General features: G+C 44.4%; 1 protein-coding gene across 2 annotated transcripts in view; it reads left to right on the forward strand.

The window, feature by feature from the left end:
* PRKCA (protein kinase C alpha) overlaps positions 1-16,867 on the forward strand; it is an 866,216-nt gene that overhangs the window by 733,583 nt on the left and 115,766 nt on the right. The window contains exon 9 of one of the 2 annotated variants that reach the window (XM_029599335.1): positions 1,725-1,748. The exons of the other annotated variant lie outside the window; for it this stretch is intronic. Within the exon in view, the coding sequence (XP_029455195.1) occupies positions 1,725-1,748 (24 nt within the window). The remainder of the gene's footprint in view (positions 1-1,724; positions 1,749-16,867) is intronic. 2 annotated transcript variants of the gene reach the window in all.

Here is a 16,867-nt window from a genome sequence, read left to right on the forward strand (position 1 = left end):
CACTCTGTCTAGAAATAGTGCATACAGTATTATTTATTTTACATGATTGGCCATGTTAAATACCAGTTTAGAAAAGTTTTCAGGGTTGTATTCTAATCAAACAAAATCCATATAATCTGTAATATATGATCTCGGTAATTAAAATGATCATTGTCTGCAGTCGTGGTTCACGTGCTATTTAACACGCTTGTAGAAATATTTCATATTAAATGATAAAAGCACCATTCTCTGGGTCCAGTAAAGGGCCTATTTTGCTGTCAGTTGGGTACTGCACATCTAGAGCTTTTGTACAATTTATATGATAAGTAAAGTATGAACTGTGGCAAACACTATTCCCCACAGTCTAAAATGAACATGCATCCTAGAGCTTTAAGACAATATGAATTGGAGGGGCAAAGGAGTGTGTCCAACTAGGCATGCTGAGATGACTTTTCAGAAAGGTGGATTTATTGTGCATTGTACTGTACACATTCTTCAAAATTCCTGGGAGAGCCTGGAAATAGCAAGGTGCATTATAAACTTATACCAGCCTTACCTGACCCAGGCACCATTCTGTCATTGGATACATCTTATGCCACAGTGATGTCACAGTGCAGGGATGATATCTGCTAGCATTTGACTTATGTCACTGGAGGATTTTTCTCTCTCAATATGGCATGATGCATCTTCTCTGGGAAAGGAAGGGGAAGCGTGCAAGACTAAAGGTCAGTGGTTTTCAGATCCTGCCCTCAAGAACCCTATGAGGTCTTCTTTCCAAGTTGCCTTCAGTAAAAATATTTTTGAAAGATATTTGCATACATTTGGCCAAAAAAACAGGTTAATTTGGATATTTCATTTACCATGAAAGATATATAGGGTGACCTCAAATACTGGATTTGAAAAACACTTTTTCGGGGTATCAGTATAAGAACATATGAAATGAATAAAATCTTGTTAAGAAGCAAAACATTGTATTTTGAGAATATAATATGCAAAGCTTTGGGATGGGCAGGGGTTGCATATTTAGGGGGTAATTTTTTGATGATATGCATAAATTAACCATCAAATAGGCGCATAAGTTACACCAGATTTCAAAGTGGACTTACGCTCACAATTACACCCGCTATTTGGTACGCGTAGTTTTGCCAAGAGAATTACATGCATACTTTTTTAAAAATCAAAAAAGCGTGCATGTCTGTCCCAACCCTGCTCAAGACTCCAACCCCCAAAATGCCTCTCCCCGTGCACGTAACAAGTACATGCACAGAGCGTGTATGTGCAGAATTTTATGAACAGATTAGTCAGCCAGTTTTCTACATGGCCATTTGTACGGCTGAAGTAGTACTTCACCTGCCAAAGGCCCATGGAGGATTGCCCTCTTCAGGTAGAAACTCATTGAATGCATATGACAAGTGCTAACAACACTTGCCCATGAAATATCGGTTGTTGAGATGCACTTTAAAACCAGGAGTACTTTATACTCCAGAATAATTTGTGGTTTTTGTTTTAGCAGGCATGTCTCTGTTTTTCCCCTCCCTGACCTCCACTCCCCCCTCCACTTCATTTGCATTGCTGTTTTCATAGTTGTATGCAAAGCTGATCATGGGTGTCCTAGAATGTTGCGTCAGGGCACTTTGAAATACAGGTTTCTGTTACTGTCTGACTTGTAGTTTGCCTTAAAGGAAATGCATTTGAGGATACGCTGAGCTCTGCAAGTGTAAATCATGTCTCACCTATGGTTGCAGGGTAAAAGACATGGCCAAGATAAGGTGCGTCCAAACCAGAGGAAGTAAGATGATATGCATGATTCGTTTTCTTTTGAAGAATAACTCATATTTTGCTGTGAATGCAGAGTAATCATCACCACATTCTGAGTCTCCTGGCTTTATGCAGCTTCATTACAAACTGATTTTGCTTCAAGAATAATTTCTATTTTGTTCTGAAGGATGTTGCAACAGTTTGAAGGCAGAAGTTGTTTTATGCCTTTGCCACAAGTCCCTCTGGTCCAAAACAAACCCAACGTGAGCTGTACAGTGCGAAATCGCTTCTGGAGTTTGCTTAGAAGAAGAAGTTCAACCTTCATCAGACTATCTGCGTTTGGGGCCATAATCTATGCGTGGATTGTCTGGAGGAAGGTTGCAAAAAAAAAAAAAAAAAAAAATCTTGTGGCGCACTGGCTATTTATTTCCAAGATAACTGACCACAAGAAATTATTGGAGCAAGCACCTGGAGCAATACTGTCTGTCTCACCAAATCTGATTAGCCAGCAATTCCATGCTAAGCCAAGAACTCATCCATGTTCATGTTTAAAGTATTCAGTCACCATGGCTGGGAATTTCCATGACTAAAACCACTCACAGGATAAAGAACCTCACACTGTGACAGAGTTTGAACCTTCGCCTTTCAAATCCTAATGGGGTACCTCAGTCTTTGATATGAAACAGCCCCTTGAAAGCCCAGATAAGGCCCTTTGAGCGTATTTGATTATAGTTGTTTAGATGCCTCTCTCCACTCCTCCTCCCCTCCAATTTGCTATTTTCAAAGGGAAAACAGACCCAGTTGAGGCAACCTCTCCATCCCTTGTCCTAAATCAGTGGCTTTCATTTTCCCAGTCCTTGGCACAGTATGAGGCTTTTATTAAGTATTACCGGGGCTTAATTTGTAGATAAAAAGGAAGTGGAACTGTGGAGCTTGGGGAAGGGAGGAAGAGTGTGAGGGCCAGGGCCAGGTGTGACATACGATGGGGTAGGGCCAGACATGGGTATAAACTCTCTCCTACACACACAATCCTAAACACCATGCTTGAACACACTCTTCCTCCTCCTCATCCCAGGGATCCCCCACCAGTGCTCAATTCCCAGCTGCTCTTTGCTCATCAGAACCATCAGCTCTGCTCCATGTCCTCAGGTCCCGGAAAAGTGGCAGAACACCATTCTAGATTGTGGAAATTAAGACACCCAAGTTTCAAATTTATGCTAATTCAACCCCTTTTTATCTCTGTTCGTTAGAATGCAGTGTCTGCTACGGGATCCTACTCTTCCCTCCTGTTCTCTGCAGAAGGGGGCAGGAGGGGAAGGGCTGAATTTGGGAACAGAATGACCGTTCTTTGCTCTGTCTGCTCCAAGCTCACCTCCCTCTTCCTTGCAGGCTGTCTGGAGGGGAGGGGCTGGAACCCCTGCTGTTCTGGCTCTTATCTCTGAAAAGAAGTTCCAGGCAGTTCACTCACAAATTAAGCCCTGATTATTACTATGTATTTGTACTGCTAGTAATAGCTTAATAAGGCCTCGTTAAGCAGTAAGAATGTTTCCTTTTCTCTGTGCACAGTTCTTTATTTAATGCATGTAATCACATGCCTTGCCTTGCAAACAGCAGCCTGGCACCGAGCTCTTATGTTTGACTTACAGTTCAATATATGTGTGTGTATATACTGTGTGTGTGTATATATATATTTTTTTTTCCTCAATGGAATTTTTATCCAATATATAAGCAGGTATAAGAAACCTAGGTTTGTGCCACAATTCTTTTTAATAATGCATTTATCATTGCAGAGCACCTCATTGTTTTAATCATCTACCCTTTTCTCCTTTTACAAAGGAAGCCATTTCAGCCCTGGTGTGTGGTCTCTGCCAGGCAATGGAGCACTGTGCAATCTTTCCTAGCTCATCAGTATGTGGCATAGGTTGCTCAGTACGCTTTGGGCTCTTTCCCTCCCCCCCCCCCCCCCCCCCCCCCCCCCCCCCCCCCCCCCCTTCGTGGCTACCTATAAAGGAACTGAGTTTCCTGCAGTCACCTACAGAAATCTGCAACATTTTAGCTATTTTTTTTATCATGTGATGAATAACTAACACTATCTGTGGTTGACAGGATTTCAGCTGAGGTGGGGGATGAAGGGGGGGGAGAGATTATGGTTAGTCGCATGGGTTAGTTGAAGAGTTTCATATTTTGTGTGCAGGGTCACTGTGATGTTATTTAACACAGCCGAAAGTTACATTTTCTGGGGCCGATGCAATACAGTGTGCTCAGCCTAGCACACAGCTTGACATGTGTTTTGGACATACTAGAATAACTCCCGATTCTTTAATGGGATTGGCACGTCCAAAACTTGCATCTAAACCTGCACCTAGCTAACAGTGCTCATCACATGCAAATACCATGTCGATGAGGCTATTAGCTAGTATCCCTGATGTAAAAAAAAAAAAAATTGTGTGCCCAATACGCACGTTTTAACCCTAAAAAATGGATGCCAGCCCTAGAGCTGGCATCAAGTCTTGAGGTGCCCCAAGCCATCAACAGAAAAGCAGAAAATACTGCTTTTCTGTGGTTCCTCCAACTTAATATAGTTCTGATACTATATTAAGTTCTGATACTAAATAGGAGGAACCACAGAAAGCAGCAACATGAAAAAAAAAAAAGACTCAACAACGGTCAGGTTAGGAAAACAGACACTCAATTTACCAGCGTTCGTTTTCCTCACCCATGGCTGTGCGGCCCTAGCGTGTCTCCTGGGTGCCCGATGCCAGGGGCACACTAGGGGTGCACAGTTTCCCCTAGTGCGTCCTTTTTAATGCAGCTGTTCATGTGCATATCTCAGTGTGCACCCAGGAGAGGTGGATGGGCGCGCGTTAGGAAAACGGGCACCCAATTTGGATGGCCGTTTTTAGTGTGTCCATGTTGTATCGGCCTGTCTGTGAATATAGCAACTTTCTTTTAACTAGGTTAGCTTGGCTCTGCAGTCAGAACATCAGGCAGGTACCTAGCATTATTGAAAGGATTTCACACACGGGTCTCCGAGGGCTGCAAATGTGTCTGACTCTCCTTATAACCAAACTGTATAAACTGACATAAACAAAAACCACAGTATGCAAATAAATCCTGCGAATATTTATCGCAGAACAGAGGCAGCAGAATACCCTTCTTGTTTGAGTGGGCCCAAGCAAATCGATCAAACTCCACCCCCACCTTCCACTGCCAGTTTCTTACTTTACATTTACAGTTAGTCATTCTTTCTTATATAATTTCTTCATATAAATGAGTATAATTATTCATTCCCAGACCAAACAATAAAAAGCTGGATGCTTAAAAACCAGATATAGTGGTAAAAATGATAAAAACAGCATGACTAGTAGAAATATCAGTATTAAGCTATTACTCTGTACTCATTCATTCCTTTTTTTAACTTTATATTACTGCTTGTCAATCAAGTTACCCAGGTAGTTTACAAAATAGAACATTCATAATTGAATACAAAAAATATTGACACTTAAAATAGTAATCATAAAGTTAAAACATCAAATCATTAATAACAATCTGCGCACACACAAAATACTAAAATACCGACACTATTTTACTGACTAGTTAGTGGTGGTGTCAAAGATAACTCCATATTCTTAAAGGTCCAGCTGCAGATATTAACAGTCAAAAGCCAGGTCTTTATTGGTTTCCGAAATTTCAAATAGATTCTGCTCTTTTTTTTTTTTTTTTTATTAATTTCAACAAAATACAAACAAGATAGTCCTTACTTCCAGAAAACAAAAATGAAATATCAGAAAAGAACAAATGGAATATACAAATAAGTAAGCCAATTCCTTTGATAAATCATTTTTCCAAAACAAAATTCAGAAAACATGGAGGGCAGCAATGAATAGGGATTTAAAAAGATAACCTTAAAAAAAAAAAAAAAAGAAACAGGCTTAACGTGTACACGACAACTAATTATCTTGGATCTTTAAACCTACTAATTAATAGGAGAAAAGGATAATATACTCCTGGAGTTAATAAGGGATTTAAGTTGTTCAGGAAGAAAGAAAATAAAACATTAATTCTGTGAGTGAATAACACATTTACATGGATATCTTAATACAAAGGAAAAACCCAGGGATATAATCTGTAGTCTTAAAGCAAGGAAAACATGTCTCCGTTCTTGAGTGGCATGAGCAAAGTCCGGAAATATACGAACTATCTGACCATAAAAAGAAACAGATATTCTTAAAATATCTTTTCATTACTTCACCCAGTTCCTCTTCAGAGACAAGAGACGAGAAGAGTCGAACGCTCATAAATCTCTACCTTGGAATCCTCTAAGAATTGAGCTAAATTTGCAATAGCATCAGGGCTTGGATCTTGAGAAAGTCTCTCTTAACTTGAAACAGGAAGAAAAAACATTTTGTTACTACAAGGAGTCTTCCCTATTTCAAATTTCAAAATTTCAAGGAAATACTCCTTCAAGGTGTGGTATGGATTTTGCCCCACCACCTTGGGAAAATTCAAAAAGCGGAGATTTAAATGCCTTGTGTAGTTCTCCAGAAACTCCAACCTACGGGAGAAATTGCCCAAATCTTTAATCATTTTTACTTTGCAAGATTGAATCTTGGAAGCAGACGCCTCTGATGTCGCCATTTGAGATTTAAGTTCACTAATTCGACCGTCAAATTTTATCTCTATTGAGTCTACTTTAGTAGTAAGATTCTCAATCTTGGTTTGATGATCTTTCATAGAAAAGCCAAATCTCTCTATTAAGTCCCATAAGGCACCAAGTGTAACAACTGCTGGCTTAGGTGGAAGATGAAAAAGTTCACCCGAATGTTCAGGAGAGTCTGTCCCTGGAACACCTCTCGCCGACACTGCAGCAATCTTCTCACGCTCCTCCTGGGTCTCAGCCGAAAAAAAGTAACAGCACAAGCCGCAAAGCCAGGAAATCCCAAAACCTCCGACAAGCACAGGGAGGAGAGCAGAGGCAAAGTCGGCAGGATTCCACTCCGGCCCTCTCCTGCAGCTGCATGAGTAGCATGTTAACGTCATAACTGCAATGCAGTCGAGAATGGAGAGTAAGCAGTTAACGGAGCCAGCGGGAACCGAAGATCCAGGAGACTCAAGGTGACTTCCCCAAGCGATTCCAACTCTCTCTCATCAGTTATCGCAGCGGGACCAGGTACCCCCTCTATTGTTGCCGGTTCAGATGTGAACAATGTTATTAAACACTGTCCAGTAAGGAGGGAGGTGTCTGGAGGGTAGACACGAACCTCCCTTTTGTTTAGATGGCATTCTTTAGAAGTAAAGGGAAAAAATGTGGAGAGCGATTTAAACATGTCTGGCTCACAGCACCGCCATCTTGCCCCCTAGATTCTGCTCTCTTGTCCATTGGTAAAGCATTTCAAAGTAGAGGTCCTCAATATGAAAAAGTACTTTGTCTTGTGGATTCCAGTCTAATGACGAGGGAGGGGGAAGATGAGGGAGACCCCTTTGAGAAAACTGCAAAATCCTGGAAGGATGCTATGGGACCAAACGTTTGACAGATAAATTGGATATCCTGAATGTAAAGAGCGGAATGTCAGACACAAAACTTTGAACTTAATCCGATACAAAATAGGAAGCCAATGAAGGGCCCAAAGTATTGGCGTTGCATGATCCGACTTCTTTAGACCATGAATGATCATTGCAGCTCATGGAGAGAGAAAAGAGCATGAAGTACCAAGAGATGTAATCAGAAACTAAGAGAATGTGGCCTAAAGGTGCAGACACAATCCTAATTGTTTGGCCACCACTCGCCTAATGAAAAATAATTTCCAAGCTCATCTCAATTTGCTGCATATATATATTACACCATACAAGCTTCAGAAAGAATCTGTTTTGCAGAATGCAAATATTAAGAAGAGCACTTGCATTAAATTTGAGAAATTGAGATAAATACCCAACATAGCCTGGATTAAGAATGAAGTTCATTCTTGTCATTGCATGTGCAAGACAAACCCAGTATAAATCCTGTACCTCCAGTTCTGTAAAAATATATTCTGTGTCCACAGGAACCTCCCTCTTCCTCCCCAAACACAAATACCTCCAACAATGGGGGTAGAAAAAAGATATTATCTTACCATACAAAAAAAAAACCATTCAAATTCTGGTGTCTAAGTAACAGCAACACAGACTCCTTCCACTGCCAGGCACATTGTGAAATAATACCAAAACCTGCAAAAAAAAACCAAAAACAAAAATACTCTAACACGTGTAGCTAACCTGCCATATCATTGGAGCACTAATTCACAAGATGCCCAACAGCAGCAACCCTACTATGAAGAGACCCTACAAACACCAATACTTCTCAAGTTGAGAAAATACAGTGCAAAAGTCTGCTACAGATCACTCTGCACGAGCAGAATACCTCAGCTCGTCACACTTGCAGAGTATAGAATGACCTTCACCAAATACAGAATAATTGAACACAAATTACAAATGTGCAGCCATAAACTGAAGTGGAAACTCCAAGAAGCCAAAGAAGTACTCAAATGGTTCAAATCATTCTTACAGAACAGACAGTATAAGGTCAAAGTCAACAATGAAGTATCTCAACCAGTCACCTGCACCTTGGGAGTCCCACAAGGATCGTCACTCTCTCCAACCTTATTCAATATATACCTTCTACCACTCTGCCAGCTCCTCATTAAACTAAATCTCATACACTACTTATACGCAGACGATGTGCAGATAATGATTCCCATTACTGAATCTCTCCAAAAAATCTCTGGACTTCTGGTACTCTTGCAAACAAGCCATCAACAACTTGCTCACTAGCCTTAATTTGATTCTTAATCAAAGCAAACAGAATACCTCCTTATCTCCAAAGACGGAACCTACACACATCCCAGTACCATCCTGTCTACTCAATTAACAATGTCCACACAAGTCAGAAATCTAGGGGTTATCCTTGATAATCAAATGAATTACAGATCTCTCATAAATAATATCGTAAAGGATGGATTCTTTCAAATTACAAGTTTTGAAAAGGCTGAAACCTCTCCTCCATTTCCAAGATTTCCGTTTAGTGCTACAAGCACTCATTCTCACGAAAATTGATTATTGCAACTCACTTCTACTAGGCCTCCCGGCTAACGCTATAAAACCTCTACAGATGCTGCAAAACGCAGCAGCAAGGATCTTAACCAAGTCCAACAAAAGAGACCACATATCACCCATTCTGAAAAGCCTACACTGGCTTCCCGTTAAATTCAGAATTCTTTTTAAAGTGCTCTCAATAACCCACAAGGCTCTACACAACTTGGCACCACTCGAGCTCAAAATCCCTCTCCAATTCCACACATCCACCAGACCAGTAAGACAAGCTTATAAAAACAACCTGCACATACCACCGATGAAGTCAGCATTAAGCAAAAGAGCCTTCTCCACAGCGGGCCCCAAAATCTGGAATACTCTCCCACCAGAACTCAGATCAGTGCAATGCTTATCTACTTTTAAAAAAAGACTCAAGACTTGGTTATTCAACCAAGCGTTCCCATAACCCCGCGGAACTTCCCTGCCAATGATCCTCTCGGTGGTAATCCACCTGAGAGCTATTCAGATCATCTATAGAACACACGTAAACTTTGGCAGTCGAGGATCATAACCTAGTCTTATAATTAGCACTGTTTATTTAACCTACATTAGGCACTGTATCTTTACTTATGCCTACATTAGGCAATGTATCTTGTACTGGTTAACCCCACATATACCTATCCAAGTTATATCTACCTGTTCATTGTAAGACATTTACTTGTAAATGTGATTGTTCTGTTATAATGTAAACCGAGTTGATCAATAATTCTGTTATTGGAAAGTCGGTATATAAAAATGCTAAATAAATAAATAAATAAGTAATTGTGTAACAGCCCACATAAATTTAAAGGCAATTAGCCAGAGACTTTACAACCATGTTCAAACGGAACGTACACACATACTTTTCTTTTGAAAATTATCCCACCAAAGCTATCTGTACACATTTACACTTCCTAATATGTGCGCTTAAAAGGAAATTTTAAAAGTCGTACATGCGCCAAAGCCGAGAGATATGCACACGTCTCGGGCTGATGCGCATTGCGTGGATTTTAAGAAGCGCCTGAGTACGCGTATTTCTCTGAGGACAAGTAGGATGGTAGTCCTCACATGGGTGAAATCATCAGATGGAGCCCAATGTAGAAAACTTATCTCAGTTTCTAGAACTTTGACCAGGCACACTGAGCATGCCCAGCATGCTCTATAATCATGCGTCCACGCGGGGTCTCTCTTCAGTCTTTTTTCTGCAGAACTGTGAGCTTTGCAGTTTGAGCTCAAAACTTGGCTTTTTGCCTTGTGGAAAACTTTTTTTTTTCACATTTTTTTGCAGTTTTTCTTTGTTCTGTCGCCTGGTCCCTCTCTATGCCTCCCCATAAGTGCCCCAGTCAGGGTTTTCGGCATTTCAGGTAAGTTTCTTTCCCAGTCGATTCCCCCCAATGGTGGCGATGCCTGTCGCCATTGTTCCGACTTTTGGTTCTTTTGTTTTGCCCCGTCATGGCCACGTCCAGTTTTTGCCAATGCCCCCAGTGCCCGGGGACCATGTCGATCACTGGTCCTCAAAAGATATGCATCCTCTGCCAGGGAGCATCACATGACAATCGGGGTTGCCACTCATGTGCACAGATGACCCCAAAGGGACATCTGCTTCGACTCAACAAAATGGATCAGCTCTTTGAGTCGAGGAAGTCTGAGACATCGGCATCAAAGGACCTCGGAGCCACACCAATGGACACCATGCCATTGACATCAGCGGGCCCGTAGGTTCTGTTGAGGTCACCGGTGGATAGGGGTGCCAGAGACCAACCATTGTCGAACTCCTCTGGGCCGAGGACACGGGTTAGTCTTCAACCTCTGCATTGGGAAAGGACCAAGCCGAGCATTGAGGGAAGACTAGGAAGCATCGGCACCAATCCCTGTCAGTGCATGGTACTAGGCACGGGGATGCACCAGCTTTTGACACGATGCCCCCGAAGCAGCCCCATGGCGAGGAGCGCCCATCCTCCATCGATGCCTGGAGTCAGCGACAGACTCCACCAATCCTGGTGCCAGTCACCAATCCCCCAAGGAAGATTTGCACACCCCTCCATCCTCCCAGTCAGTGTTGGCATCAGCAATATTTGAGGAAGATTTGGAACATCAAGTTCAGCTGGTGGTGGAGCGGACACTACAGGGCTTCGGTCCTATGGCACCAGAGCTGGTGCTGCCTGTCCTCATACCGCTTTTGAAGAAACTCAGTATACTCATCGATGAGTTACTGACCTAGCTGGTGTTTGTTCGCGGGACAGCACCAGTGCTTGGTGGGGCACCAAGGCCTTCCTTACCAATACGGTGGCAGTCGCCCATTCCTCTGAAGAGGCAGCTCTGCTGAGGCAGGCGGAGACACTGAAGCCTGTAGTCCCCCATCCAGTTCCATTGGTGCCTGCTCCTCTGAACGTAGGCCAAGCACCTAGGGCCCTGTCTTCTGTGGCTTACGGTGAGGATGAGGGTCCCTATGACCCCTGGGGGGATGATCAAATGGTGTCCTCTAGCGAGGACTCGGATGGTCTCACGTCAGACTCTTCTCCAGATGAGTGAAAGAAGTCTCTGCCTGAGGACTTAAACTTTGCAGGGTTTGTGAGGGTGATGGCAGAGGCCATCCCATTCCAGCTTTTGACAAAGGATGATGCCAGGTATAAAATGCTTGAGTTCCTTCATTTCATGGAGCTTCCTAAGTTGACCGTGGCAGTCCCGGTACACAAGATCCTTAAGGAGTTGCTGCTGAGGATTTGGGACCACCCCCTTACAGTGCCTCCTGTTAATAAGAAGGCAGACAGGGTTTACCTCATCCAGAAGGCTGCCAGATTCGATAAGCTTCAGCTGCCTCGTGAGTCGGTGGTGGTCAAATCCACCCTCAAGAGGGCCAAGTGCTCTTGAATCCATTCCCCGGCACTCCCGGGTAAGGACCACAGAGCGATGGACGCTCTTGGGAGGAAGGTGTTCCAAGGCGCCATACTTATTGCCCATATCACTGCCTACCATGTGAATATTGGCTCTACATGAGCCAATACTCACATGGAAGCAAGTACAGGAGGTGGCTGAGCAGCTGCCTCAAAAGCAGCAAGACCCCCTCATGTCGCTGGTGCACAAGGGTCTGGAATGTGGGAAACACGAGGTCCATGTGACCTACAATGTTTTCAAGACAGTATCGAGAATCTCTGCAGCAGGAATCAGTGCCCACAGAATGTCATGGCTGCAGGCCTCAGATCTCTGACCGGAGGTACAGGAATGACTTGTTGACGTGCCATCTATGGGAGAGAGTCTCTTCGAAGATAGGGTGAGGAATGCTGTGGCCCAACTCGGGGACCATCATGAAACCCTCCAACAACTCTCTGCCAGTACTCAGGACCCGTTCTCCAAGAGGCTGTCGAGGCCAGAGCTAAGGAAGTCTTTCTTTCGCCAAAGGAAGTACTATTCTCTGCCTCCTCAATCCCGACAATACCATCAGACCTCCCGCAGCCGTCCCAGGCAGCAGAGAGCTCCCAAGCCCCAGCCGGCTCCTCAGTCAACCCGGGGACAGGATTTTGATTGGGCCATAGGGTGCATAAGCCAGTCTCCCATACCAGGGGAAATGGACCCTCTGGTCAGGGGCAGGCTGCGTTTCTTTGTGAACCAGTAGCCCAGTGTAACCTTGGACCAGTGGGTTCTGTCCATCATCCATCAGGGGTACCAATTGAACCTATTGGATGTCCCACTAAATTGTCTTCTGTGCCCATTAGGGTGGCCCTTATTTTTCAAATTTTGAAATTCTTTGATCCCAATCCCTATTCTTGCTCCAATATATGAAAAAGTGCTCCTTGCAAAATTTCAGCTCAGTTGAACTATTTTAAGGTGACCCCCAAAAGCCTTAAAGTTTCAAAATTTTACCAAAACTTAGTATTTCTCATTTAAAACTTTTGTATTTCATTTTCAAACGTTGTTTGGGAAAATAATAGTCGAGCATAATCGAAAGACAATTTTATTTATAACTATTTTCTTCATACAGTTATTTACATGCATCTGAGTTATCCTGTCTCTCAGGGACTCCTTGTTCTGCTGGTGAGAACTTTCCAATCTGGAACAAGGGATTTACGTTTGGAGTCTCCCTACTCAAATTGTGCTAGCCACGGATGCATCTACCCTGGTGTGAGGAGCTCATGTGGATGGGCTTGGAACTCAGGGCCTGTGGACCACTCGGGAATGTTCTTGTCAAATCATCTTCTGGAGCTCAGGGCGATCAGGTACCCGCTATGGGCTTTCAGAGATCAACTGTCCAATAAAGTTGTTCTGATCCAAACCAACAACCAAGTAGCCAAGTAGTCCTGTCTCACGGGATGCTGCTCAGGGCTATGTTCCTGGCCAAGATGGAGAACGTGGTAGTGGACAGACTGAGTCGAGACTTCAGACCCCACGAGTGGTCCCTGGTCCAGGGGATAATGAATTGGATATTTTGCCTCTGGGGGAGCCTGGTCATACATCTGTTCGCATCCCCCTGCAACAGGAAGGTACCTCGGTTCTCCATTTACAAGTCACAGCAATCCAGCCTAGGACACCCTGGTCCGTCATTGGGGCAAGGGTCTTCTGTACACAAGTCCTCCAGTTTCCTTAGTGGCGAAGACTCTCTTGAAGCTTTGTGAGGATAGAGGGATTATGATCCTCATAGCACATCATTGGCCAAAACAGGTCTGATTTCCACTCCTGCAGGAGTTGTCCATCCGGAAAACAATCAGTCTGGGTACTTCCCCAGATCTCATCACACAAGATCAGAGCAGGCTACAGCATCCCAACCTCCAGGCCCTGTCACTCACAGCCTGGATGTTGTGAGGATAATCCTGCAGCCATTTCAACTTTCTGAGGATGTGTCTCGGGTCCTGGTGGCTTTTAGAAAGCCTTCCACTAGAAAGTCCCATGGATTGAAATGAAGGAGGTTTTCAGTGTGGTATGAACAGAAGGCTCTAGATCTGTTCTCCTGCCCCACACAAAAAACTGACTACCTTCTACACCTTTCGGAGGCTGGCTTAAAAACCAGCTTCGTCAGAGTTCATCTGAGTGCAAATGGTGCATACCACCACGGTGTAGATGGTATGCCCATCTCTGTACAGCCAATAGTTGCACATTTCATGTGGGGCCTGCTTCAATTGAAGCCTCCCCTAAGGTCTTCTGCTGTGTCTTGAGGCTTCAACATGGTGTTAGCTCAGCTGATAAAAGCTCCTTTTGAACCGCTGTGCATCTGTTACCTTAAGAAACTGACCTGGAAGGTCATATTTTTGGTGGCATCTCTTCAGTTTGCAGGTTCAGCGAGCTCCAGACCTTAGTGACTTTAAACCGCCTTACACTATGTTTTATCATGACAGGGTAGTCTTGTGTACGCCCCCTAAGTTCCTGTCTAAGGTGTGACAGGTTTCCATATTAACCAGTCAATCGTCCTTCCAATTTTCTTTCCCAGGCCCCATTCGCACTAAGGCGAACGAGCACTGCACAGTTAGAACTACAAGTGAGCCTTGGCCTTCTATCTGGAGCAGGCATAAGCCCATAGACAATTCACCCAACTTTTGTTTCTTTTGATAAGAATAGGTTGTGCATTGCCACTGCCAAACAGACACTATCCAGTTGGCTAGCAGATTGTATCTCCTTCTGTTATGCCCAGGCGGGACTGGAACAGCTCCCCTATGAGGAAAGACTAAAGAGGTTAGGACTGTTCAGCTTGGAGAAAGACGGGCTGAGGGGGGATATGAATAGAGGTGTTTAAAAAATCATGAGAGGTCTAGAACGGTAAATGTGAATCAGTTATTTACTTTTTTCGGATAATAGAAGGACTAGAGGAATTCCATGAAGTTAGCATGTGGCACATTTAAAACTATCGGAGAAAGTTCTTTTTCACTCACACACAATTAAACTCTGGAATTCGTTGCCAGGGGATGTGGTTAGTGCAGTTAGTGTAGCTGGGTTTAAAAAAGGATTGATAAGTTCTTGGAGGAGAAGTCCATTACCTGCTATTATTAAGTTGACTTAGAAAATAGCCACTGCTATTACTAGCAACAGTAACATGGGATAGACTTAGTTTTGGGGTACTTGCTAGGTTCTTATGGCCTTGATTGGCCACTGTTGGAAAGCAGGGTGCTGGGCTTGATGGACCCTTGGTCTGACCTAGTATGGCAATTTCTTATGTTCATCTTGGGGTCAAGGCTCATTCTGACAGAGCCATGGCAGCATTGGTTGCCCACTTGCGAGCAGTTCCCGTGCAGGAGATCTGCAAGGCTGTGATGTGGACTTCTCTCCACACATTCACATCGCATTATTCTCTGGATAGGGATGACCCACGTGACAGTGGGTTTGGGGCCAGTCTGTCCTCCAGAACCTGTTTGAGGCGTAGAACACACTCTTCCTACCTAGGGCCCATTTGAGTTCAGGCTGTCTCCCTCCCATCTGTTACCAACAGCACTGATGGTGTTGTGCCCATTGCCATCTGGTTAGGTGTCTGGTTGGTCCCCTTTTGTGCTGGGAAAGCAGCCTGTAGTTAGGGATTCACCCATGTGTGAGGACTACCATCCTGCTTGTCCTCTGAGAAATCAGAGTTGCTTACCTGTAATGGATGTTCTCCAAGAACAGCAGGATGTTAGTCCTCATCACAAACCTACCCGCCACCTTCACAGAGTTGGGTTTCTCCTATTTTTTATTGTATCGTAATTCGTGAAGTGGGACCCATCGCATGGACACATGGTACAGGGCATGATCAGTGTGCCTAGTCAAAGTTCTAGAAATTAACATAAGTTTTTCCGCATTGGGCTGTGTTATGTTTTAACTTGGTTTGTGGGCCCTTGGGTCATGGAGAGAGCTGACTCCACCCACAGGGAGGAGCCCTGTGTGGAATCTCCACGACAGACGGGGTCTCAGTCTGATGGACACAGGAGTCAAGAGAATAATTATAACAGCCAAAGAGAAAACCAGAGGAGCGGGTTGTAACTCAGTCCTGGAAATAGAAGACCTGGAATGGATTCTCTGGTAGTGGTTCCGCAGAGCAGGGTAACCCGGGGAATCCTTGCTTCTTGATAGACCTTGTATGTGGTAACTCCGATAGTGGTCCGCAGCACGGGGTAGGCCGGAGGCAGATGTGGGTAGCTGGTACAAGGCAGCGTGAATCCGGTAGTGGTCCGCAAGCAGGGTAGCCAGAAAGTACTTGCTTCTTAGTATACCTTGTGCCTTGTAGCTCTCCGGTAGTGGGTCCGCAGCGTGGGGTAGGCCAGAGGTAGGTGTTGGCAACTGGCACAAGACAGCGTGAATTCGGTAAGTGGTCCACAGAGCGAGGTAACACGAGGATCCCACAGCAAGACAGACATGGTGCTGTAGAGTAGGTCTTGTTCTCACTATGCAGTAGAGAATTCGTAGTAGCGGCAGCGTAGATCCGATGCAAGAGAACTCACATAGCTGGTGAAGGTGAGACAAGCAGATGAGGCTCTCCAAGGAGCGGATAGCCCTGAGTGCAACAAGGCCCCCGAGGAGCGGGTACCTAAGGCACTCAGACAGGAACAGCGATGCGAAGTTTCTCAGTGTAAAGGAATAAGCAAGATGGAATCCGTTGCTAACTCGTAGGTAGGAAAGTCCGGTAGGTTAAATACACGTAGGCAGTGACGTCAAGCGGAGGGGACCCCCCGAGGTACCCACCATGACGTGTACAACAAAGAGGTAGGCGTACCCTAGGTCACACCAGATTCAAGATGGCGACCGGGATCGCCCTCCGCCGTTCCAGGAACGCCAGTGAGGGTCGGCGTGCAGAGGGCGGCCATCTTAGCCAGAATCGGAGCTACTGGGCAAAATGAGGTGAGCAGCAAAGGTCGCAGCTGTCTGCGACCGGGCGCAACAGGCTGCATCTGATGATGTCACCCATGTGTGAAGACTAACATCCTGCTGTCCTCGGAGAGCACATGTTATACAGGTAAGCAAATCTACTGTCTCCCAGTACGCACACAAATCAAAAAGTAAAAAAGTCTGGCGGAGCATGGGCAGGACATGGGCGTTCCAGGAAGGTGCAATTCTGGTCACCGCATCTCAAAAA

Source organism: Rhinatrema bivittatum, chromosome 4 (genome assembly GCF_901001135.1).
Source record: "Rhinatrema bivittatum chromosome 4, aRhiBiv1.1, whole genome shotgun sequence".
Lineage (NCBI taxonomy): Eukaryota > Metazoa > Chordata > Amphibia > Gymnophiona > Rhinatrematidae > Rhinatrema > Rhinatrema bivittatum.